This window comes from Malaclemys terrapin, chromosome 2 (genome assembly GCF_027887155.1).
Source record: "Malaclemys terrapin pileata isolate rMalTer1 chromosome 2, rMalTer1.hap1, whole genome shotgun sequence".
Classification (NCBI taxonomy): Eukaryota; Metazoa; Chordata; order Testudines; family Emydidae; genus Malaclemys; species Malaclemys terrapin.
In genome coordinates, this window is record NC_071506.1 from 216,768,157 (window position 1) to 216,792,497 (window position 24,341).

The following is a 24,341-nucleotide window of genomic DNA, read 5'->3' on the forward strand; positions in this document are numbered from 1 at the left end:
TTGTTAATGGGAGTCATCAAGATTCCAAACCACCATTAATGGCCCACACTTTACATAATTACAATAGACCCTCAGAGTTGTACTTTATATTTCTAGTTTTAGATACAAGAGCGGTACATTTATACAAATAGAATGATCACACTCAGTAGATTATAAGCTTTGTAATGATACCTTACAAGAGACCTTTTGCATGAAGCATATCCCAGTTACATTATATTCTTACCATATTTTTATAAAACCATATAGACTGCACAGCATCACACTTACCACTCACATTAACTTAAAATGGTGAAAAATAAGGTTCTCCTTCACATGGTGTTCAAACTAGTTGGTCCTTACCTTTAAGTCAGTGCACAACTCTGCCCCTCCATACCTTTCTGCTCTTGTCTCTCATGTTGTTTCCCTTCCTTTCTCCTGCACCCAGCTCATCTACTCCTTTATGACACCAGCCTCTGTACGCTGCCTCCCCTGTTTCACCCCCAGTAGTCTCGTAGGCTCTCTTTCCTGCTACCCCTCCTTTTTCATATTCTCCTTCAAACAGAAAAATGTTCTCTGCTGTGCTGTTCACTAGCCCTCACTAAATTACTACATTATATCTTACTGCTGTTATCCCATCCTTCCCCTCAAGTCCTTGGCATGTCTGATAGCAGCTATAAACTTTTCAGAGCAGTGAATGTCATTTTTTGGGACATGCTCCACAAACAGTTGGGCTTTGTGAAATATAGTAACAATTATTAATTTATTATGTAAGTCTAAAACAATAAAACTGAACATTGAAAGAAAAATGTTTGCTCTAATAGAACATTCTTCCATTTTGAGGTTAACATTCTCAGCTGCCATAAATGTGAAGAAGAAATATGCACACTTGAAGTCTTTATACGTGGATGCAGACAATTTTAACTTTTTTTCAGAACTGAAGTGATGCATTGTCTTTAAAAACAAATACCCATTTTTAGACTTTAAAACAAAGCTGTGTTTGAGTTATTTCCGCACAAAACACAAGTGTTTTAACTAAAACATTTCACCAACATTGATGCAGCTAATTCCATAAAGGACAAAAAATTGACCTCCAGCTAATGCAACAGAGAGAAAGCTTCAGCCTGAGTATAAGGGGCATAATTTTCCCAAGTACAGAAAATTCTTCTCACCTACTCATTTGCTACATCAGAGGTAGACAATAGGCAGACCGTGGGCCAAATCCAAATGCTTTTGAACAGACTATGACATCTTTTTTTTTACTTATCAGTATTGTTTTTGTATTATTTTCTCTGGAGTCTGGACCTTGACAATACCTTGACCATGAAATCTGGACCTTGACCAAAAAAAAATGATTACCCCTGTGCTACATGATAACTATACTATTCAGAGTGCCTAGTATCTTCTTAACTATAAGATTTATTACCCTAATATGTGAATTCAGCAACTTTAGTATCTCTGATTTTGTGAACAGCAAAACCAGCTTCAGACATACCCCCTAAACCTAAAAGATCTCCCAAGCGGAAGAAGATGGAAATTATAAACTCTGATTCAGATTCAGAATTTGGCATTCCAAAGAAGACTGCACCACCCAAAGGTAAGGATTTTGGTGCACTGCATTGGTAGGATTAGTATATTATATTACTATAGATACATATCTGTAGAATTTTACTACATTATATCTTACTAATGTTACCCTATCACCACTAAAGCTCATACTTCCAAGCATGTTGTATTAAGTGAATTGTCTGACTTTCTCAGCTTCTCTGTATAACACAGGGTCAAATTGCGTTTTGTGAATGAAAAAACAGCACTGTTCTGAGTGTCATGAAAACTGTGTTCATTTCCTAATATGCACTAGTCAGCCATGAGATGTTTCTCATTGGTACAACATTACACATTGACTTGGTACCTCCCACCATAGACAACGTTGTAAAACGGTGCTCAGTGAACTGTACTTTAAATTCATTTAATGGCACAAAATCTCTATTTCTTCATTATTACTAATGTTTCTTATAGGAACCTTTATTCTTCAGATACCATTTTCACTGTTGGGTCTCACGTTCCCAGTAAAAGACAGAGCAGAGCTCTTCTGGTGTAGGAGGTTTTGGCCCTTTGAATCAGTTCAGTGGGAAACAAGCTTTCATCCCTCACACTATGGCCATAGTAGAATTTTATAGTAGGAGATCTCAACTGTGAGGGAGTGGATCTAAGTAGATACAACACAGAAGACCGAACAGAATAGCCACAGAGACTACATGGAAAGAATGCCTCAGTGATGAGACATCAGACTAATTCCTCTAAATAGATAATGATGACAGTTGGTCATGGATAGCCTGGAGGGAGAGTGGAGATCTCATTTAACTACCACTGCCTCAGAGATCCAACAGCTGTAGATCTAGTAGAGCACTGCTCTGTCTTGAACTGAGTGCATGAAATGCAAGAGTGAGATTCCTATGACAAGATGATAGTTTCAAAGAAGCGAATTAAAGGTACGAAACAGAAAGTGAGACACATTGGAGTGGCAGAATGGTAGCTTTTTACTTACATTTTTCATAGGTAGAAGTGAAACTGTAGAATGTTTTAGCCTTTGGAATAAATTAAAATGTTTTAGAAATAGATCTGCTAACATTCAGAACACCAAAAAATGTCACTTCTTTAATATCAGTAAAATTATTTTATTTTTTCTCAACCAGGAAAGGGTAGAGGGTCCAAGAAAAGGAAAGCATCTGGTTCTGAAAATGAAGGTGAATACAACCCTGGGAAGAAAACACCCAAGTCAGCCCCAAGCAAGGTCAGTTCAGAGTCTATTGTTGCATAAAAAGCACAAGGTTTGGCTTCTTGATATCTGGCTATTTTCTGTATCACATGAAGCATTTTTACACTATTTTAAAATGTCTAAATCTGATCATTATTCTGAACTGGGATTTTAGATGGGTCTAGAATCTAGATGTTATAGAAATGTTTGTTTCCAATGTGAATGCCCAAATTTCGTATTTTTTTGGCATCATGGGTTTTTTCTTTTTCTTTTTAAGAAATCCAAGAAAGCCTCCTTTGACCAGGATTCTGATGTAGACATCTTTCAGACAGACTTTGCTTCTGAACCAGCATCTAAGCCACGGATGGGTCGGGCTAGAAAAGAAGTGAAATATTTTGCAGAGTCTGATGAAGATGATGATTTTACTATGTTTAATTAAGTGCCCAAAGAGCACACAAACATTTTCAAACAAATATCTTGTGTTGTCCTTTTGTCCCTTCTGTCGCAGACTTTTGTACATTTGACTTATTTTATGTGATGATGTAATTGATGGTTTTTATTGTGTGTAGGCATTTTAACATTTTGTTCTTACACCTACAGTTTTATGATCTTTTTTACTCATTGAAATGTCATGTAGTTGTCTGACTGGCTCGTAGAATGTTTTAGGCAGCTGTGCTAAAGCACACATTTTAATTGTCATGGTTGCAAACTGCAGACCTGCTTTTTGAAATGAAGTTTAAACATTAAAAATGGAAAACTGTCAGTCTTGTGTGAAGATTTGGACTACAGGTACTGCTTCTACACAGTTTTAAAATAAATATATTTTATTCTTTGCCAGGAGACTCCATGGAAAAAGGTAAACAGTATATGAACATAGAAAGCATTGTTAAACAATCTCAATGTACAAACAGAGCCAGTGAAAGTACATCACAGACTTGCTAGAATATATATATAAAAAAAATCCACTAGTGCTTTAAATGAAACCTAAGAAACTGACACTTTTTTAATCAGTTAACCATTCTACCACTGTTTTCACTCTGATTCATGGTGATTTAACAAGGTCAAGAAGTCAGATTCTCTCCCCCATGTATTTTGGAAGTCCTAGTGGTAGCCCGCTGGCATCAGGTGTGTTGGGAAAGCCCAACTCCTGGCCCCAGTTTCTTAAGGAAATAAACTAGACTCACCAGTTCAAAAGTAGTGAATAAGCCTGTTGGTTATCCCATGAAGTTTCCCTAATGGCTTGTGAACAAGTAAACAAAAACATGGTAACACTGAAAAGTGTTTCTGCCTTGGAGGCTATCACTGAAAAAAATGTAGGTTTTTAAAAAATGTGTAGATATGTCATCAGCTAAGTAATAAACCACTTTTTAAAATTTAAAGTGACATTAACAGTAGAACAAATGACATCTGAATAACTGAGCTGGTAGTTACACTGATACAGAAGTCCCTTCTGCTAGTGCAGATTTTTTGAATACTTTTATGGGGAAGGAGATGGAATAAGAGATGCAAACTGAGGGCATCAAAAAGAGCAATGACACATTTTCACACTAACTAAATCAGAATGTCTTTTTAAATGTTCTTAGCTGGACATGTACAAGTACTCCATTTTTTATAAACTTGATGTCCTGATCCTTTTAGATATGCAAGACAAAAAAGGAAAGCACCAAACATCCAGTATAGAAAGTAGAGCCATACATTTGTATGTACAAAGTCATCAGAAATGTAACCAGAATTTAACGTTTGAGATTGGTCTTGTCACCATGCAGTCTTGGTTGTTCAGAAGAGAAAATAGAAGCTTAACTAGTTTCTTGTTGCTGATTGAAATGGCTGATTTAGAGTTTCAAACATTTTCTAGTTTTAAACAGCAAGGAGTAATATACTGATACATATGAAAACGTCTTGGTCCTTTTTGAGTTTTAATATAATATATATATATATTAAGTCCAGAAACTAAGCAGCAGTAAAAATGTTTTTCTTGCTTTTTTCATCCCTGTACATAAGGTATTAGGAATGTCTAAAGTAGCTGTAAAATGTCTTATTGCAAAAGTGGAGATTGACTGACGCTGCTATTATCCACTGAGCTGGGTGAGATGCTAGGACTGTGCTCTGCTGTATTTCCACTGGAGCTTGGTGTCAGTGGTTCATGTCCCTCAGAGTTCTCCAACATTTCCTGAATAAGAGGTGGCATTGATCCAGGGATTTCCATTTTCAGTGTAATGACACGTTCTGCACCTTTAAAAACAACAGAAAAACCCTTTTGGTTAACAGAAGTGTGGCTGTTCATATTAATATTGTTACTTTTAGAAATCCCAGTTCAAGACAAAATATTCCCATTGAGATGGGATACAGTGAAACCTTTCATTTTGATTTTTTAAACTCCTTGCCTGTAATCAATTTATTAAATATTTTGCTTACAAGATTTTGGGGTCAGTGGTTTATGTCCTTCAGAGTTGCACAAGGTTTTATAAGCAAAATATTTCATAAATTGTAGTAGTGCAAAAAAAGCAGTACTTAACTATACTAAAAACAGTCAAAATTATGTCACTAAAAAGCAATATTAGATCAATTCCTTTTGAACGTTTTGTGAAGTTTCAAAATAAAAGATACCAGCAAATACAAGCTACAGTATGGGTAAAGGGACTGACCAGTAACACTTTTATTTTAGTGAAAGAAAACCTTTTTCAATGTCTCTTCAGAATCATCCAAATTGTTAAAACTTTACAAAATACCAAATTTAATTAAAGGACTAGAAATGTGTCCTGATTTATAATCAGTTTAGCTCCACTGCATGTATTGCAGCAGCAAAGGATGTAAAATATTGTTAGGGCAAAATTTGCCTTAATGCACAGCGCCTGATTGAGCTCTGTTCCATTGTGATTATGCCATTTACTTCTGATTTACAACAATATGAGATCAGAATAAGGCTCCTAATTTTGAAATTTCAGAAAATCTTACTTGTTTAGCCGTAGAGAGCACTCTGATATTTTTGCTGGAGTCTCTCTCTCTCTCACCCCCCGCTCCCCCAAAGTATTTCCATTACTCTGTTCCTAGGGATGTTCTATAGCTGATTACAAAAATAAATAAGAAAACATCACTCTAAGGTTTTGTTTCTAATCCCTTCAACACTACAGCAACCTCTGCAACAGGATGATAAACAGACACAGGCTTTTTGACATTTTAAATATAAGTATGAGAGACTACGAAATGCAGTGCTAGAAACTGTAAATATGAAAAACACAGGTTAAACACTGACTTCTTTCCAACCTGAAGTCATAATATGCCATGAAATAGAAACTATTTTAACATGTCATCATATCCCTCCTAACAAAAGGATTGTACTCTACTAAGCAATAAAATACCCTGAGAATGTAGTTTAAAGTTCTTGGAAACTTCATAGGTAATAGCACCAGTTTCCTCTGAACTAATTGTATTTTTATATAGAAATGGCATTATAAAAAAGGGCTTATAAACCCTCTATGCTTCAGAGTATGAGCCAGCAATTACTAATGGGATAGGAAGAAACTTGCCTTCTGTTGTATAGGTTGGTCCATAATTATATACTAAGATTTCTTTATACCTTCCTCTAAAGTATCTGGTATTGGCCACTATCAGATAAAAGACAATTAACTAAAGAGGCCTCTGTTTTATCCAGTATGACATTTCCTATGTGGAAAATTCTCCATGCCTGCAGCTTATAAGAATAATGGATTTAATTTCCCTCACTACTTGTACAACCCCCAAATAAATCTTAGAACTACCCTGAATTCAAGCAACTTTGATAACAGTACACTGGGTTTAAATAGCTAGCATGGTGGAGATTTTGTAGGCACCTAAGGGAATTTGGCTCCTTTGAAAATCCCTTCCATTTTCAATTACCATAGTAACACCTTTCTGTTGCTCATAGGTATATACAGAGGGTGGAATTCATAAGGGGAACTTAGGCTGAGCATTGCAGCACCTAATTTTTAGGAGTCTTGCCATCAAGTCAAATTCACATCCCCAAGTTAGGCATCCAGGTGCCCTCTACAATGGAAGGGGAGAGTTAGGTGCTTATAAAAGCCAGCATACTCCAACTCTCACATGGAGGTTCTCCATCAGATTGGCATCGCAGCGTCTGCCATGGGTTTAAAACGAATATGGAAGCAACGTAATCTCAGCACGACAACCAAGTTCAGAGCTGCATCCTCTCTGTACTGTTGTATGATTGCGAAACATGGACACTATGCCACTCAGACTGGACAAAGCTGGAAGCTTTCCACACAAAATGCCACCATTGTACATTGGGCATCAAGTGGAATGACTTAATTTGTAATGCAGATGTTTACAGTCACTCCGGACTACAGACTACTGGGGCCATTGTCCACAAACAGCGTATTACACTTTTCAGACGTATCACCTGCGAACGCCATTCTCTGGATGGCTTGTAACATCCAGGATAAAATTCCACCAACCGAGGGATGGAGGCAGACCCGCTATTACATGGGTTCATCAAGTCTGTTCCAATGTTGGTCTCTTGGGCTTTTAAGCCCTTGTGGTCATACAGGAACAGACCAAATGGCGATCAATCGCTATGGCCAACTGTTCAGCTAAGAAGCAGCAGCAGCATTCTGAGCAGGGAGCTGCATAAGCTAACTCAGGGGTCGGCAACCTTTCAGAAGTGGTGTGCCGAGTCTTCATTTATTCACTCTAATTTAAGGTTTCGCGTGCCAGTAATACATTAACGTTTTTAGAAGGTCTCTTTCTATAAGTCTATAATATAAACTAAACTATTGTTGTATGTAAAGTAAATAAGGTTTTTAAAATGTTTAAGAAGCTTCATTTAAAATTAAATTAAAATGCAGAGCCCCCCCCCGGACTAGTGGCCAGGACCCGGGCAGTGTGAGTGCCACTGAAAATCAGCTTGCGTGCCCCCTTTGGCACCCGTGCCATAGGTTGCCTACCCCTGAGCTAACTCATATGAAAAAGCGGGGGGGGGGGGGGGGGGGGATGCCCTAAGACCTGCCCCTCAAAGGGAGTTAGGCATCTAACTTAAGAGGGAGCTGCCTCCCTGTGGACCACTCAGGAGTCACAGCTGAGAACCCTTCCCTGGAGTTAGGTGCCTAAGTCAGGTCAGTCCTGTATTAAAAAACTGAGCAGGCACCACTGGCTGAGCTGGATCTCTCTGTGTCTCCTGTTGAAGACGTTCCACTTTTGTGTAAATAATTAAACATTCACTGGGCCACAGAGAGAGGTTAGGACACTCCTGGGTCATAGGAGACCCAAGTTCCTGCTGCACAGGAACAGGCAGACTGGGAATTTGAACACTGGTATCGCTCTAATCACTGAGATCCGTGTTGGTGGATATTTTATGTAGGACTCAGTCCAACGGACATGTACCGAGTATGCCTACCAGACTGGGCCAGCAGGCAAGATGGGAGGAATACCTACTTTGTGAACCCTACTGGGGCTTAACCAGCAAGCTGCTCAGTCATGTTAGGACTGAGGCAGCTGCGTGCATGCCTAGTGGCAGAAATTTAGGCCCTAAGGGGACTTTACTTGTGGAAAGTGAGGCACCTACAGGCTTAGGGGGGAGCCCAGCAGGTGTTTTGAAAATCTGAATTTTGGGTATAGGTGCCTAGTTGCAATTTGCACAGATAAGAAGAGCTATGGTAAAAAAACAGCAAAGTGGAATAAGACAAAATTTCCCAAAAGCACATATGGTAGACTGGGTGACCTTTCCTAAACATTTTTATAGCCTCATATTGCTACAAGTTGACTTTGTAAATTTAACCGGATGGAGAGACAATTAACTTTCTGAACTTCACCCTCATGAAGAAATTATGAGCTTTATTAAACTATGTATGATACGTAGATCTTTTGCTTTCTACTCCAGTTCTGGAACTTCCCTCTAGAATGATCTTTTAATTTACATCAAGCCATAAGGCTAACTTCTCACTTCAGCGTATAAATCTTACTTCACCATATAAATTGAATTCTAACCTCTTAACCTAGAGCCATGTGGTCTTAAAGCTATGACAACTTAGATTTTAATTGAAAGCAACTATACTAAGATGCTGACTTCTTTTCTGGGATCCGACTGGGAAAAGTTTTGAGGCATGCTGTCAAATACAAATGCTGTCAGTTTTTTAAAAAATAATCAGCGTAACAGATTCCATTGGTTTACATATAGAAATCTCGTGACAAATCTAGCAGCTGAAGGAAACCTAGCATTGTTTTTGATATTTGCAGGGGAGGAGAGGCTGGAAACTTTCAAGAAAGTAGAATACTGACTATTAAAAATGGGGGACAGGTAATGCAATGGGTCAGTGCACTAATTGTTCAACTGGAGATTTATGGCCTGCCTCTGCTCTCACACTAGTGTAAGTCAGGTGTAACTCAACTGAAGCCAATCCAGTTACACATATGTAAAGATGATGAGACGAGTATCGGGTCCCCAGAATCCTGACATTGGATGCAATCACATACTTAACAGAGGTGGCAGAGTGGATGCCAAAGCAGTGCAGGATGGCTCAGGGTGTGCAGGAAGAGTAGTGTTGGGGAGACATGCTGGAGGTTGTTCATACTCCTTATCAGAGCTAGCTGTTAAGAGATCATTCCCTCTTGGAGCTGAGGTGCACCGAACGGCATAGGAGCCAACCCTTACTTGTGCTACGTAGAGATCCAGTAAATAGAGAATTTATTGTGTGTCCATGAGATGTACTTATTCTGTCTGGCAGACCCACTAAAATGTAAGGTTTCTCAGACACTGTCAATAAGTTCAGATTTGTGAAAAACAGAGTAGTTTGAATTAGATGGGCTAAGTTTCTAAAGTTCAGGAGTGTTTGGATCCAGGAATCTGGTCCATCAGACCTGTGCTTAGGGGAGTTTTGCATCTGTTAGATTTTTGGTGCTGTCTGAAAAACAGATTTTCTATTTGAAAGCAACTTGTGATGTACTAATTCAATTAGGCTGCATCCAACTAGAAACAAAGGTGACTGTACTCAGCTCTGAACTTCTGCCCCCAAACTGCTGCACAATATTCCATTGGAGCAAATACCAGCACCAGGAGTGAGGTTCATAAAACATTTGTCTCTGCTACCCAGGTAGTTCCTGCTAGCCTCTGGAGCAAGTGCCGGAGGTGATCTTTTTCTTTAAGCATTGTAGATGGGACCAGTACATTAGATTGCGGTCCAGTTTGACTCCTAAATAAGTGACAGCTGGATGGAAAAGGAGCAGACAATCCTCAACACAGACTATAAGGGACTGATTGGCTTGTCGATTGTTCAGATGGAAGATTGTGGCCACTGTCTTAGACTCATCTAATGTAGGTCTCCACTGATGAAGGTAAATAGCCAGAGCATTCGTGTCCTGGCTGAGTGACCCTTCGATATCATGTAGATCATCTCACACATCAGATCATGTCATCCACATATACATACTTATCAGCCTTGGTTGTTGGTCAGTCATAAGTGTATATGTTGAAAAGGAGAGGAGCTCGAATGAATCCTTGTGGGAGTCTATTACAGAGACACCTAAGCTGGCTAGCTTTGTCTCCAGCTTGAAAGATGAACCTCCAATTTGTTATCATTTCCATGATAAGCTGCACCCTGGCTAACGGGAAATAGCCTGCAACAACTTGGCAGTCAGTCCCCATTGACACACATGCCAGATGACAGATCCACCAGAACGGCGCCAACTTCCTTGCATTCTTGAAGGCATCTTTGATAGGTGTTAGGCGAATTACTTGATCTTGCTAGCTGTACCATTAGTACCTTAGCCACACATTAACATTTAATTTGTGTGCATGTGTTGGCTTATAGAGATCCCTCAAAACTTCGATGAGATGTAATTTTACCATTAAAACTGTATGGAGAGCAATGCCGGATGAAAACAACCTGCTGTACACAAGGCTGACAATGGTCCTAATAGGCATAAATAAGCATTGCACACTTTTTATAAGAAGATCTGCCTACTCCAGAAGAAAAACCTACACCTGCTGACTTGCTACGACTGACTTTGTGACATCCTTTTTCAGCAGTTGTTCATACACTCATGTCCAGTGCTGCCGGCCTAGTGCCAATTTCAGATGAACAGTGGCATATCCGGGTCAACAGCTACATCCTCACAGTGTGGCAGCAGCTCTGGACAAGACATGCTGATGAATTTCAGAAGCTCTAACTTACATCCACCTGTTTGCAACCTTGGACACAGAGCCTGGACTAGAGCGTCACAGAGTGGTCACCACAATGCAGAATTTTGGCTTATCTTCAGAGTTCGACTACAGGGCAGCAATACAGGTGGTCAAACGTGGTGGAGAGAGTGCACAATTAAAAGACTGGAGGGTGCACTGCAACACCTGGTCACCCTCGATACAGCAGTTAGATGGTTGAACAGCACATATCAACCACAAGTTGCATACAAAAGAAGATTAACAACTGAATTAACAGTTCGGAGGTTGATTCTGATATTAAAATAACTGGTAGACAGTTCCTGGTGATGCATAATTTCATTCCTAACCCATCTTTACCCAAAATCTCATTTTCAGTATAAATGGCATGGTAATATTAAAGCATGGTGCATATCTACAGGGGGTTGCTGTACAAACATAGATAAAAAGAATTAAACAAAGATTTCCCAACAAAGAAAAATAAAAGGGGGGGGGGTTAAATGCGTAAATTCAATTCTACATGCCAGCTGTCTCCTGACACTGTGATGGCGATGACGCCAGGGCACACCATACCTTTTGCACTGATACTGCGAAGATCTGTGATTTTCATTAAGATCTTTGGAAACATGTGAGGCTTGTTGGGTCGTCTCTTTCTGATATAAATTTTCAGTGCTTCCAGCAATGGCTCCTGTAGCTTATCCACTTTTGCTGGTTCTTCAAGGTCCTGGCGGTCTGGAGAGAATAAAAATTCTGCCATTGGTATAAATCTAACATTGTTCACAACCTTCAAATAACAAGAGGTTCCTCCATGGTCTTGACAAACTCTGTAGATCTCCCTATTTTTAGTTCATTCCTCTTTCACACTCACCCCTCTGTGTCTCTTCTTTCAGTCATCATCCTTCTGCCTGAAGAGAACAAGCTGCGAGTCTCCTCATATCTTACCCATGCTGTTCCTCAGTTATTTGGAGGGATTACAATATGAGCACCGCAAAACTCTTACTACCCTGCTTCCTGTCTCTCCCTCCACAGGGGATGAGCATGCTGCTAAATGTAACATTTCAAAATTAATTTTGTATGTGTTTATTTTTATAATGAGACTTAATGTGACTCAACTAAGTTAAAAGGCCACATTTGGTTATTTGATCACGAGATCCAAGAGCAAGTCAATTACCTTTGCATATCAGCAGATGGCAGCACTAGTCTGAACTACAACAAATGTCACTCCAAATTTGTTAGTCTCTAAGGTGCCACAAGTACTCCTTGTTCTTTTTGCTGATACTTACTAACATGGCTACCACTCTGAAACCTGACTCCAAATATTAAGGATTCTGATTTGCCACTCACACTAATGATGTCGTCTCACATTAAGAAAACTAGTTATTCTGATGGGTTATGCTTAGAAAAATATTTAAATAAAAGTTAAGCTCAAGTTATATTAAAGATACACCACTAGTTTAACAATCACACTTCATCTCAAAATTTTTTTGCTAGCTATTGCTGTGGGTAGCACCTAAGAGTATTATAGCTGAAAGAAATTAGAGAAAAAAAACGTTGCTATGTGCATTTTACAGCACTTAAGTGTATACTTTGAATTTAAGTCAGTTTTTCCTGCTTGTGTCAGAGTTTTGCACAGTAAAAGGTGAAAGAAAAGCATTATTTAAAAAGAGTAGTAAAATTTGGCAGAGAGACTCAGGTGCAGCTGAAACTATTTTTTGAAATTGACTAGATTTTAACTTGAGAGTGTCTGTTTACATATGTCATAGTCAAAACCAAGAAATCAAGTCAGCACCACTAGTGTACTTGTTTGTGTAAAATGTTGTTCATAATTACAATTTTGTAAAGAAGGATTGAGCCCAGGATCTCTCTGTCTATATGTGTGTGTGCATATGTATATATACACACATGTATGTGTACACATATTTACAGACAGCAGTTGGATAAAAAATTAATAATCCCTCTTGTACAAAAGAAATGGTTAGCTTATTTTGTGTGCATATAATACCACACATAGTTTACAATAAAAAAAAAAAAACACAATGGGATAAATCCTGCAGACCTCTCTCAGGCAGAACTCCCAGTGATCTAGCTGACTGATTTCAAAGGCAATTTCATTTGTATAAGGACTACAAAGTTTGGCCAAGTGAAAAGCCCTGAATGTAACTTGCATATAGAAATTAATGTATTACATAGATATATAAAATAAATATATATTATATTTATCTAAATATCTATTTACATATATAATTATTATATATTTTAGCAATGTAAATTATTAAGAAAGGAAAGATCCTAATGGATTTGGTTTTAAAGTATCCAAGTTCACACTGTACAATACCTCCACAAATTAAGCAGATGGCACTAAGTAGGCCTGTTTCTGTGTCATCCATTTCCAAAGGCAGGAGTTGGTTGGCAAATGTGAACACAAGGTCAGTTAGCGGACCAAATCCAGCATTGTGCATCTGAGTTCGGTTTAGGGTAAGGCCATCTGAAAATGTCATAGTGTCTTGCTCTGGTGTGTATCTTGTGCAAATTCTAAGGATCTGTGGGAGGAGGGAAAAAGAATGACATCTTTTGTGACATAGCAAACTCATGAGGCCACAGTACACATACCCGAAAACATTTATTACATAAAGTTAAGATTTGTGCTATTATTGCCAAAATTCATTATTACAAAGTGCATGGAGACAAAATGAAAATGCCCAGTTTTCACTCTGCTAAATGTTTAAAAAGTTGGCAATTTTCTGGCAAACTTCTCCCATGAATTCCCATTTAGCCAAAATGATCACAAGTCTTCTGTTCCCAGGGTTTGTGTAAGTCATGCACATTATCCTGATAGATACACAATAAACCTTTAGTACCCACTATCAGCCTAAATGTACAGTGCTGTTTCCTTGTAACCCTGGCTCCTAACATATAGTCCTTGGTCCTATCAGTAACAGCACACCAGCTTTGTATTTGGGCTTATACACATTTTAATGATTCTTTTGGATCTGTTCTATATAACTGCTCCAATTCCAAGTAAAGTCTCAAAAATTTTATGAATAAGGAGACAAAAACTTTCCTGAGCCTGTCCCCTCTGTGTGTGCACCAGAGAAGTAACAGAACTGAGTGGAACTGCAGGGACCAGAGGGAGACTTGATAGCGAACGGGACTGTGCTACCATCTGTACACAATCAGCTCTGTAGGAGTCAGCAGACCTAGTAGGAAGAGGGCCTAACTGGGAGTGGTAGGACACGTAAAGAAGCAAAGGCAAATTCACAGGTGTGATTTTTCAAATGAACAGATCACCACAGAACAATACACTTTCAATTAGTACCCAATACATTCTGAAGTGTTCTTCCACTCTCACGCCGGTCCCTACCGCCTCTCCTAGATTGCTGCACTTCCTGGGAGATGGTTAGGGCTGGTAGCTAGTAAGTGAGCAGGCAGCACAGAGGGGATAGTTCTGTGGAAGCATAAAAGCATTTTTCACCTATAACAAATACTGCATTTCACTATTGTTTCCTGACAGCATGCAGCTGGCTGTGAGGCTCACATTTGAGAAAATCTGTTTTGGGCAGTCACTTCAGTGAAAAATCATATGCCGATACAGTGACTGTATTTTGATTACTTGCCCCATCAATAACGTGATTTTCATCTTTTGTTCATCTAAATATCTCTGTTCCCATAAAGCTTTGCTACAGACGCAAATGTTGAGCTTGCTCGTGCCTCCATTTCAAGTCAGTGGGATTTTAAAGCCTCTGACTTTAATGGGGGAAGGATTTGAGCCTATTGCTATTTCATTTTTCTCTTGGTGTGTAGGGAGACAACCCCCCCAGAGACGAAAGTTCTCAGTTTTTCCCCCTTCACATCCCTTGCCCTCAAAGACCTTCTGTCCTGGTGACCCTTTCTGGTTTTGAAGGCACACCAGCGCCCACTCCCTCGAGCTGGTAGAAAGATCTCTAGAGAGCAACACAAAAAGTTCTCCATCCCCCAGTGGCTGAGTTTAACACCTCTGCAAGTGCTCCTTTCCTTTGCCAGCCTGGGAACTCACTTCTGAGCTTGTGACAGACTGTCTGCAGAGCTGGCCCAACTTTTTCTTCTTCTGTTATAATATTTTCGGCATGTTTGAAGTTTCAACCTGCTCACCAGCCAATCAGAACCCAGACTTCCTCAAGGTTCTGAAGCTCCTTTACTTTGTCCTGTTCAGCAATCAGAACACTGGGAACCCTGTTGGCTGGGGAAGAGGTTCCTTTTCCTGCCGTTGATAGCATCTTGTATTGTTTTATGAGTTGAGGCAGCGTAGATTTCAGTTCGTTTTCTCACATGTGTAAGGCCAGTCATGACTGACCCTCAGCAAAGTAGAACATTCCATTGTAGGAGGGGGAAGACTCGACATAGGGGGGAAAATGCACAGATAAAACATTTAGAATGCTCTGCATTCGGTTAGTAAGTGCTGCCGGGGTAGCTCTATGGTACCAGAGTGATGCATTCAGTATGTAGGTGCCAGGCATTTCTTAAGAGATGGAAAGAACTCTTATGCTAATCAAGACAAAACCATTATATGTAAAGATTTCCTGGATGGCATGGATTAATTTATACAGTTATTGAGTTAATAAAGAAATGGGTTCAAGGATCTAAGTAAAACTGATGCAGCCCATCACATACATTCCGGTTACACATGGTGAAAAACAGGTTATAAAATTTCAGGTTTTACTTTTAAAGAACACACAAAAATATAATTGATTAGCTGGCTCAGCTCACATTCATATTCTTTGCCTTCACAATGCTACTTTATCAGGGCTTGACTGCATCTATTTCCTGTACAGCCAGCTTACTTTGTTTAAGAGACTCAACAAAAAAGATTTACACAAATACAACTTAGCACAGAGCGAGTTTTAATTATTTCTATAGCTACCGAAGCTCTTACTCAGAAGCCCTCAAATACTTGGCTGCTGACCAATCTGCGGTTGGTTCTTTCATCTTTGCCTGGCAACAATGTTTCAAATGAGTGGGGAGGAGAATCAGAGGGAATGGCATTTAAGAGACCTACAGGGAAGCTTTTCACTCTCTTTTTAAACCTCCTGTAAAAGTCCTAATATGGTATATCTCTGTATAAGCCGCCGCCGCCCCCCCCCCCCCCCGCACCCCATTTTCTGTCTTAGTCCATAGTCTGGGCATACATCAAAGTATTAAGAATTTGGGCTGAGAGGATGTGTGGGTCAGAATTAAATATATTTTTCTTTGAATTAGAATATGCTCTCAAAATTCCTTTTAAATCAATGATCAAAAAAGGCATAAAGGCAAATACGACTGGTAGCAACATGAACAATTCTGATTAATTCATGGCACTTCTAACACTTTGCTGCCCACAAATTCCCTCCAGGGTAAATGTTCTTGTTTAAGACAGTGTTGGTAGGTCAGATGTTCTGAATCTTTACAGAAGAATGGATACTAGCCCAATGTATATTTCAGGATTATTAGCAGATGTTAACAAATTACACACTTATATTGCCAATAAGTAATGGTGGGCAAAGCATCTTTTCCACTTTCATTCCCCATGAACTTATAATACACTTCTACCTCAATATAACACTGTCCTTGGGAGCCAAAAAATCTTACCACATTATATTGAACTTGCTTTGATCCGCCGGAGTGTGCAGCCCCGCCCCCCGGAGCACTGCTTTACCGCGTTATATCTGAATTCATGTTATATCGGGGTAGAGGTGTACCATGTGTTGCACTTTAGGGACCCCACAGTTTCCTGCAGCTTTTTTGTCAATGATTTGTTTTCTTAAATCGTTTTTAAAAAAATTATAATAAAAGAAGAGATAAAATGAACTGCTGAAGGAGCAAGAATTTTCTATACACCTTAACCCAATGGACTGTAGAGAAAACAAACACATCTATCGCTTAGCAGAGCATGCTGTTCGTTGTGAAGAGTGTAATTTGCTTTGCTCCTTCTATCATGGAACTCAGAGCTGGAGAAACCCTATTGAAGTTATCTAGTGTACTCCTCTGCTGGTGCTATTTGGGAACACTGAGCTTCCTTCTATAAAACATCTAGGGGTATAACTCCTTTGCTATGAGAACCATAGCGACAACAGTTGTATCCCAATTTGACAGTAGCCAATGCCGGTCAGATTTTCAACTTTCTGACCGGCAATTCTCAGATATCAGTTCTTTTTAATTTGAAGTTGCAAGATAATTTGCAAAGTTAAGCCATAGCCCAAGTGTAGAGCCCTTTATTCTAGTACCATTCACCCCACCCCCACCATTCTGCCTCAATAATGCATACGGGTGGGACTCAGAGTGGGGTTGAATGACATGGTGCTAAAAATACTTGAACATTGTCTACATTACAGCTTCCATCATAGGTGCCAGGGAGCTGCACCAGTTGAGCATCATGAATCCAATTTTTGCCAGAATGGCACGGCTATGGAAATGCCTTTGTCAGCGCTGCTGTTGACCATGTGACAGAGAAGGGGCATTAAAACACTGGCACAGCAGAAGCTTGGATGTCTCTCTTCTGCATTGCACCTGAACTTGACTGGAGCAATCAGTTCGCAGATTTCTTTCAAGTGCCTCCTTCCATACCACCTTATGGTTAAACCATGGAACAGGTCAGTTAAAACATTTTGAACTGTGTAGCACTTGTTCCCGTCATGCAGAACAGAAAAACATAACGGCCTTACATAATCATTATTAAGCCCTTTCTTAAGCAAACTCCTTGTCAAGTAAATATCAAGCTTAGAAACACACGGGGAATGTCAGTACATTGAATAGAGACAGATACAGTGATATTTTTGTTTTAAACTGAATCACTGTCTAGAAAGATCCACCCCTAACATTTTTAATATTGTTTCGATTCCATAGTGAAGCCAAGTGTTTTAATTGTCACACTGCAGTTAAATGCCACTTGCAGCCATAAATAAAGTTCTTATGCATGATTAAAGCGTCCTTTGTTTTAAGAAGAACAAATAGCAAAATAAACATGTTACACAAAAGGAAAAGGAACACATCCAGGAAGCTAAATTTACAAAGCTCTCACTACTGTAAAGCAGTGTCTTTTAAACAGATTTATAAAGGCAGCCTTGACTTTATTTCAAAAATATTTTCACTTTTTTTAACTGGTTTGATAGACAGTTCGACTTCCCAGAAACAGAAGCCACAGCAGGTGCTCTCACTAAAATCCAGCAGTGGCATGTCCACATAATTGTCAGTTTGCACCTATTATTTTGCACACAAAAATGCCGCCTTCGTGTCACTGCATGGGTTTTTACAACACCCAAAATAAGAATGATAATTTTAGGGATTAGAGCTGAGAAATTCTTACTTCTTGTACCAAAGGAATGAAGACAGACTGAACTTTCCTTCTCACCTACAGACAACAATAGATAGAACTATGAAGTGACAGTAATCTCTCCATTATTAAGGCTGTGACCAATTTTTCAACAAACCTTTTCTCTACTGACTTTGCCAATATTAAACCAATTTGTGTGGAATTACTTATGTTTGCTCCCTTGCCACAGGAGAATTTTTCTGTTCACTGATAGATAAACAGAGAAGAAATCCAGATATGGCGACTTGTAAAATAAGAAGCAATCACTTCCGCAAAGTTTTCTGAATTATTTTTATTTTTAGTAGCATTTTAATCTTTACAAGTTTTGGCTTCAGATTTGGCTTAAATTATGACATTCTCAATGAGGACAGATGCCTCTAACTGTTCTCCAGAGCTTGGTATTATTCACTACAATTTTTCTGAGTTGAAAAGAATTCCACAGCCCACACTGGCTGGAGTTTATGAAGTTCATAGCCAAAGTCAAACTGCCAGGGTATACTGGATTTTAAGAGTTCACAGTGGTAGTTAGTTACCATACAAAGCCCACAAGGCCTCTGACAATTTATAAACTCTACAAGAATCCTGGGCATGACTCATGTTAGCAGGGCTGAACTAAGGCAAACTGGGACCCTAGGCAGGTTAAAAAAAAATGTGAGTCCCTGACCTCCACAGCTCCATTCCTAATGACACCACCTACATGTGCTGCTTGGGTATGAGTCTGCTCAGGAAAGGGACCACAGCAGCCCCACAGGGGCTGGTGACGAGGATCCCACAGGGGCCTAACTGCTTGGTTGGTGGCTGTGGTAAGGCAACCTAAAGAGCGGCAGCAGGAGAGGGAGGAAGAAAATCAGAGTCTAGTGGTGGTCCCCTTCTTCCTGGTCCATCCAACATGGAGGCAGCAGTGGCAGCAAGGTGATGGACTAGGAAACCCCTTTTCCCTGGTGTACCCAAAGAATAACAGGAGGTCCCAGCCTGCCTCAAAACAAGAATCAGTGTAGGGTTAGGGAAGAGGAAGCCCCCAGCCCAGAGGAAGAGGATTAGCAACAGCAGGACAGTGCAGATTGTGAGCCCATTGCTTCTAATCTCTTCCTGCCTAGTGACCCAAGCAGAGAAGTGGCAGCATCCCCTACTCGCCAGGACAGGGTGGTGGATGAATTTCCATTGTGGAGAGAGGTGGCCCCACATGACAAGACAGTCCAGGCTAATCCTGCACTCCTGAAAGTTCCACAGAACTGAAGGGAATTTTTCCAGGGCCAAGCATCCTTCTGGCCCTGCAGTTAAAAAGCTCTGCAGGCTTCCCAGATCTGGTGTGTTCCAGTATCCATGGCTCTTGAGGCCTGCAGGGTATATATATCCTGTAGAGCCAGAGAGCAGCCGGACAAACACTCCTGCACAGTTCACAAACTCTCTACAAGCAGAGAGGCATACAGAGTTTAGTAAATGGCAGAAACTTCAAGGAAATTTCCATATGCCCAGGCAGCACATCCTTGTCTGTTCAGAGGTGGAGCTGCCTGGGAAGGACTCCTTGGCTCATTACTACTGTGTGTATCCACACACATAATTATTTGCACTTACATGAGTATATAGAGGGCAATACTGTTCTGCTTTCCCATAAAATAAATTTTTCAGAGGCTAGTGGCAGGAGAAGTTGAACAACTTCACCTCAGATTGGGGAATCCAATGCCACAAATCAGGCTCTTCCTCCCTCCCTTCCTCCCCTGGGAGGGCACACCACCATTGGTGCAGGAAAAAACACATCATATCCCACTGAACTGAATGTAGAAGGATGACTGGCGTGTTTAGGGCAGCCTGCTCCAGATAGGGGAGTCAGTCAGTCTAGCTGTACAGAGAGGAGCAAAAAATAGCCCATTTGCCAGGCGAGGGAAACATCACGCAGAAAGTGGTGAGGATATGTTTTTGATATGTTTCGTCTGTGGAAGCAGTGGGGAATCCAAGAAGTGATACAGGGAAGTTAGAAAGATGTTGCAGGGAGTAAGAGACTGAATGAGACGCACACTGTCCGCACATAAATAATAACAGATTCTACACTCCTTAATAGGGAGGTGAGACTAGAGACCCATGAGAGAGAAAGAGGGAAGTCATCAGGAGCACAAGTGAATAGGGAAAAAAGACATGGGCCCAGGGCAGACAGCAGATGGAACCCCAACTGGGAGAGGGGGATGGAGAAAGAGGAGAATCCACCAAAAGCAACTGGGAAAGAGCACCTGGGAAGGTAAGAGAAGAGCCAGGAAATATACAAATCAGAGAAGCCCCAGGAAGAGACCAACTGGATGGTCTATATTGTCAAAAGCAGCAGCAAAGTGGAGGAATACAATGATGGAGGAGTGGCTTCTAGACATGGCAAAGAGGAGGAGAGTACATTCACAACACCTGAAATTCTGTTTCTTATCGGATCTGAGTTTGTGTTGAGCACCCTACAAAACCTTTATTGTTTTAGCTGACCAGATTAGCGCAAATATTTCAAAGCTATATGTCCCCCCATTAGAATGTAGGTATATTCCAGCTGTGAAAACATGCTCTCATCCCAGGTCCACATTAGACAAGTAACAATAAACACCATTTGCTGAGTTCCCAAGGCAGGAACAAAAATGGTGTCATGAGAGGCATTGACACATCAGGCATTCACTCCAGCTGCCGTCAGCATGCACCATTCCCTTAGATCACCACCAAGATTCATTTCCCCCTGTTCACAAAACAAGGAAAGAAATAGTTGTGAATGTGTATGTGGTATGTATGTGTGGGAGCAATACATATGTGGTGCATATTCAGTGTGTGTGCGCATTATGATCTCGGCAATATGCACATATAGGCACTGTGTGGTGTGTACATGTAAGTGCAATGTTCATCCCGTATGTGTGGTATGTGTGCAGCATGCATATGTATGTGCAGCATTTGTGTACTAATGTAAAATCAAATAAAGGGTTTGAAACACATCCTTATAATTAGGGGAAATGGATTATTGCAGGGAAAAAACATACATTATTAATACATTGCTAAAATTACTGACATTTAACTTAAATAAAAATATGGCATTGCATTCCTATTCAGGTAGCGCAGGTTTAGTTAATGTGCTGGGCATTTCACAGACAGAAGATGTGCCACATGATTCTGTGGTTGTTATGGTAATTGTCTTTTTCTTCTTTTTAAGCAGCACATAAAATAGTCACATAAAATCTGCATAAATGTCAAAGGGAAAAGTTATGTCTCTCCACTATATAGAAGCCTGAGCTTATTTTTGACAAATTTCAGGGTTTTTTCCCTTTATTGGTAATTTAAGTTTTTTGCTGTAACTTGCGTTGAGTTTTGTCTCTTTCCTTTTTTGAGAGGAGCAGAGGAAAGATGGGCAGATAATGAGGAGGGTCATGCTTTGATAAACTTTTGAAGTGTGGCTTGAAAGTTGCCATATTTCCTGTGATATGATGCATCACTTTCTCAAGAATCAGTCTTTGCTATGTACTTGCAGAGTTAAACATCAATCATTTTGCTATTACTAAGATAAAGACCACTTATGTTTTTGTAAAATCTACCAAATACATTTTCACTCAGTCTCTTTGACCGTAAGCTAGGGGTATTTGAAAATTTAAGATAAAGCACCAGCTACGAAGTCTACACCTCACATTTTTAAAAATGTTAATAACCTACAGCTAAGGAATATGTGCAACTAGTATAGCCATTAGAGAGGCACACAAAATAGAGATAGAGCATATCCTCGAAGCTAAGCTAGCCTTCAGTGCTGAGAGAGAGTTAACATTTGGATCTGAACCAATCAGAATTACAGCTGAGGAGCATTCCTATGGAACGACAGGCCCCAAATAGAAAGGAGGCATCTTAAGAGCTAAGATTCAGGGGTGAAGAATTAAGATACGTATACTCTCCCCATACCGTTCTGGCAGCAATATATTAACCATTTGTCACTTCAACTTCACAATTATAAATCAATTCTCTACCCATAACTCAGGCAGAATACGCTTGAGACATGTCATCCTTTATAAATTACTGTATGCCTTCTGGTGTAAGAAGAACTTAGCTGGGTCTTATCATAACAGTGCTAACAACGACAGGCATGCAATTGGGAATAAATGGTTCTGCCTTGTGGAGAGACCACACACAATAATGATGAGACAGTCCAGTATGAATGAAAGCCTATAAGCAAGGGGCCAATGAGAGGTGAATCTTGGAAACTGTAGGGAAACCTCAACTTGCTCTTTTTTATAGGCCAGAGAATCTCCTCTCTCCCTCTCTCTCCGTTTCTCCCATAGATCAATGTCACCTATTAGAGATCCTTCAAAACGGCTTTTGACAAAACAAGAAGAAAAGGTCAGAGCAGTTAATATTCCCCTCAATATGATTTCATTTGAAGTTGAGCATTTCTAGAGATTCCATGATTAATTACTTTAACTGAAAATTCTCTAGGATAAACTCCTGGCTGAGGCCAAACAAAATACACCTCTACCTCGATAGAACGCTGTCCTCGGGAGCCAAAAAATCTTACCTTGTTATAGGTGAAACCGCGCTATATCGAACTTGCTTTGATCCGCCGGAGTGCGCAGCCCCGCCCCCTCCGGAGCACTGCTTTACCACGTTATATCTGAATTCGTGTTATATTGGGTCGCGTTATATCGGGGTAGAGGTATAGACATCTAACAGAAGGCTTTTCAGGCCCACGGAGGCATTGCATACACTTTGGGGTTTACTAAAGACAGGCATAGTTCTGCTCATCAGAAACCCAGATGAGAAGATCATTATTTTTCCCCAAACACATTTTGTTCTTGGCGCAATTTCAGTTTTGTTATAAATTACTCTAGTGATTAATAATAGTTCATTTGCATTTCTAGAGCACCTTTCATCTGAGGATCTCTGAGCTCTCTGCAAACAAATAATTCATCCTCACTGCACTCTGTTGAAGAACATTAGGTCAGTGTTGTTACCCCCGTTTGTCAGATGGGGAAACTGAGGTGGGGGAGGTTAAGTGACTTGCCCGAACAGACAAAGTGACTATCGGTTGCAAAATCAGAAGTCAAACCCCAAAGTTCTATTGGTCCAGTTCCCTGCTCTTGAGTATACTCCCTCACATTTGATTTTAAAATTAAACTTGGCATTTTGCTAAAATGTAATGGTGTTAATTTGAAAGTACTTCTCTATAGTGAATTTTAGCACCACCAGAAGTTTTTTGTATTGACATATGGTGCATTTAAGGGTTGGCTCTGCACCTGCCTCCACCTTTAGGTTCAGCAGATTCCATCATTACAACTTGGGAAAATCTTGATCTAAAGATTTATCATCATCATTGTACTCTTTCATCACATCCATGGCATCAGAGGTAAAAGCCATCCCAAGGCTATTATATGGTGAACTGTCTTTCTAGGCATCCTCTATGTAGACCCATAAGTGTAGTGTTCATAATGAAACCTCACTTTCTCATTAACAATGGGGGGGGGGGTGCAAATTGTTTTCACCACTATTTAAACACATTTGAGTAGATACATATGGCCAAATTCTGCTCTTCATGTAGCCAGGCTAAAATCAACAGAGCCTTAGGACAGATCCCATGCTTTTAAGGGGTAACCTTTATTTTCCCTTCTCTTCTCTCACGTATCCTTTGTCACATTACCGGTGATATAGGTTTCTAAAAGGGTAAGAATAAAGATCATCCTAAGTAATATATCTGTATGTACACACTAATCTCTGCTCTCAGTTACACTAACTAGCCCATTGATTCATGTACACCAGTAGAACTGGCACAAAACCTGGTTCTATCTCACTGATGACTTCTGCAACACAGTGCAGTATAAAATACATCTGTAATGCAACGATAGATTGTAAGGTACAGATACATACCAAGATGTCCAGGCAGGCTGCTTTAAGCAGGGTGATCTGGTCTGCAATGGTCAAACTTGTAAAGCCAGGCAATCGTTTTGCAAATTCCACTATTTTAATAATGCACTTTGTAGCAAGTTCACTGAATTTGTCCCAAAGCCCAAGGTCCAGTCGAACCCGATGGTCTGCACTAGAGTTCTGGAAAGAAGAGAAGACATCATAAATCAGCAATCTCCTGTTCAGTGAAGTGACTGATTTGCTAGTAAAATAATAACTCAGTATTTCTACTAGAAGTGCTTTCT

General features: G+C 40.0%; 2 protein-coding genes across 4 annotated transcripts in view; one reads left to right on the forward strand and one right to left on the reverse strand.

Moving 5' to 3' along the window:
• The window catches only part of TOP2B (DNA topoisomerase II beta), a 115,602-nt gene extending 112,105 nt beyond the window's left edge, over positions 1-3,497 (forward strand). For both annotated transcript variants that reach the window (XM_054019941.1, XM_054019940.1), the window contains exons 34-36: positions 1,451-1,573; positions 2,673-2,770; positions 3,012-3,497. In XM_054019941.1, the coding sequence (XP_053875916.1) occupies positions 1,451-1,573; positions 2,673-2,770; positions 3,012-3,173 (383 nt within the window). In that variant the 3' untranslated portion in view covers positions 3,174-3,497. The remainder of the gene's footprint in view (positions 1-1,450; positions 1,574-2,672; positions 2,771-3,011) is intronic.
• A 94-nt stretch (positions 3,498-3,591) lies between these two features.
• RARB (retinoic acid receptor beta) overlaps positions 3,592-24,341 on the reverse strand; it is a 313,832-nt gene continuing 293,082 nt past the window's right edge. For both annotated transcript variants that reach the window (XM_054019947.1, XM_054019948.1), the window contains exons 5-8: positions 24,061-24,237; positions 13,216-13,420; positions 11,454-11,612; positions 3,592-4,966 (exon numbers count right to left, since the gene is read on the reverse strand). In XM_054019947.1, coding sequence (XP_053875922.1) covers positions 4,770-4,966; positions 11,454-11,612; positions 13,216-13,420; positions 24,061-24,237 — 738 coding nt within the window. In that variant the 3' untranslated portion in view covers positions 3,592-4,769. The remainder of the gene's footprint in view (positions 4,967-11,453; positions 11,613-13,215; positions 13,421-24,060; positions 24,238-24,341) is intronic.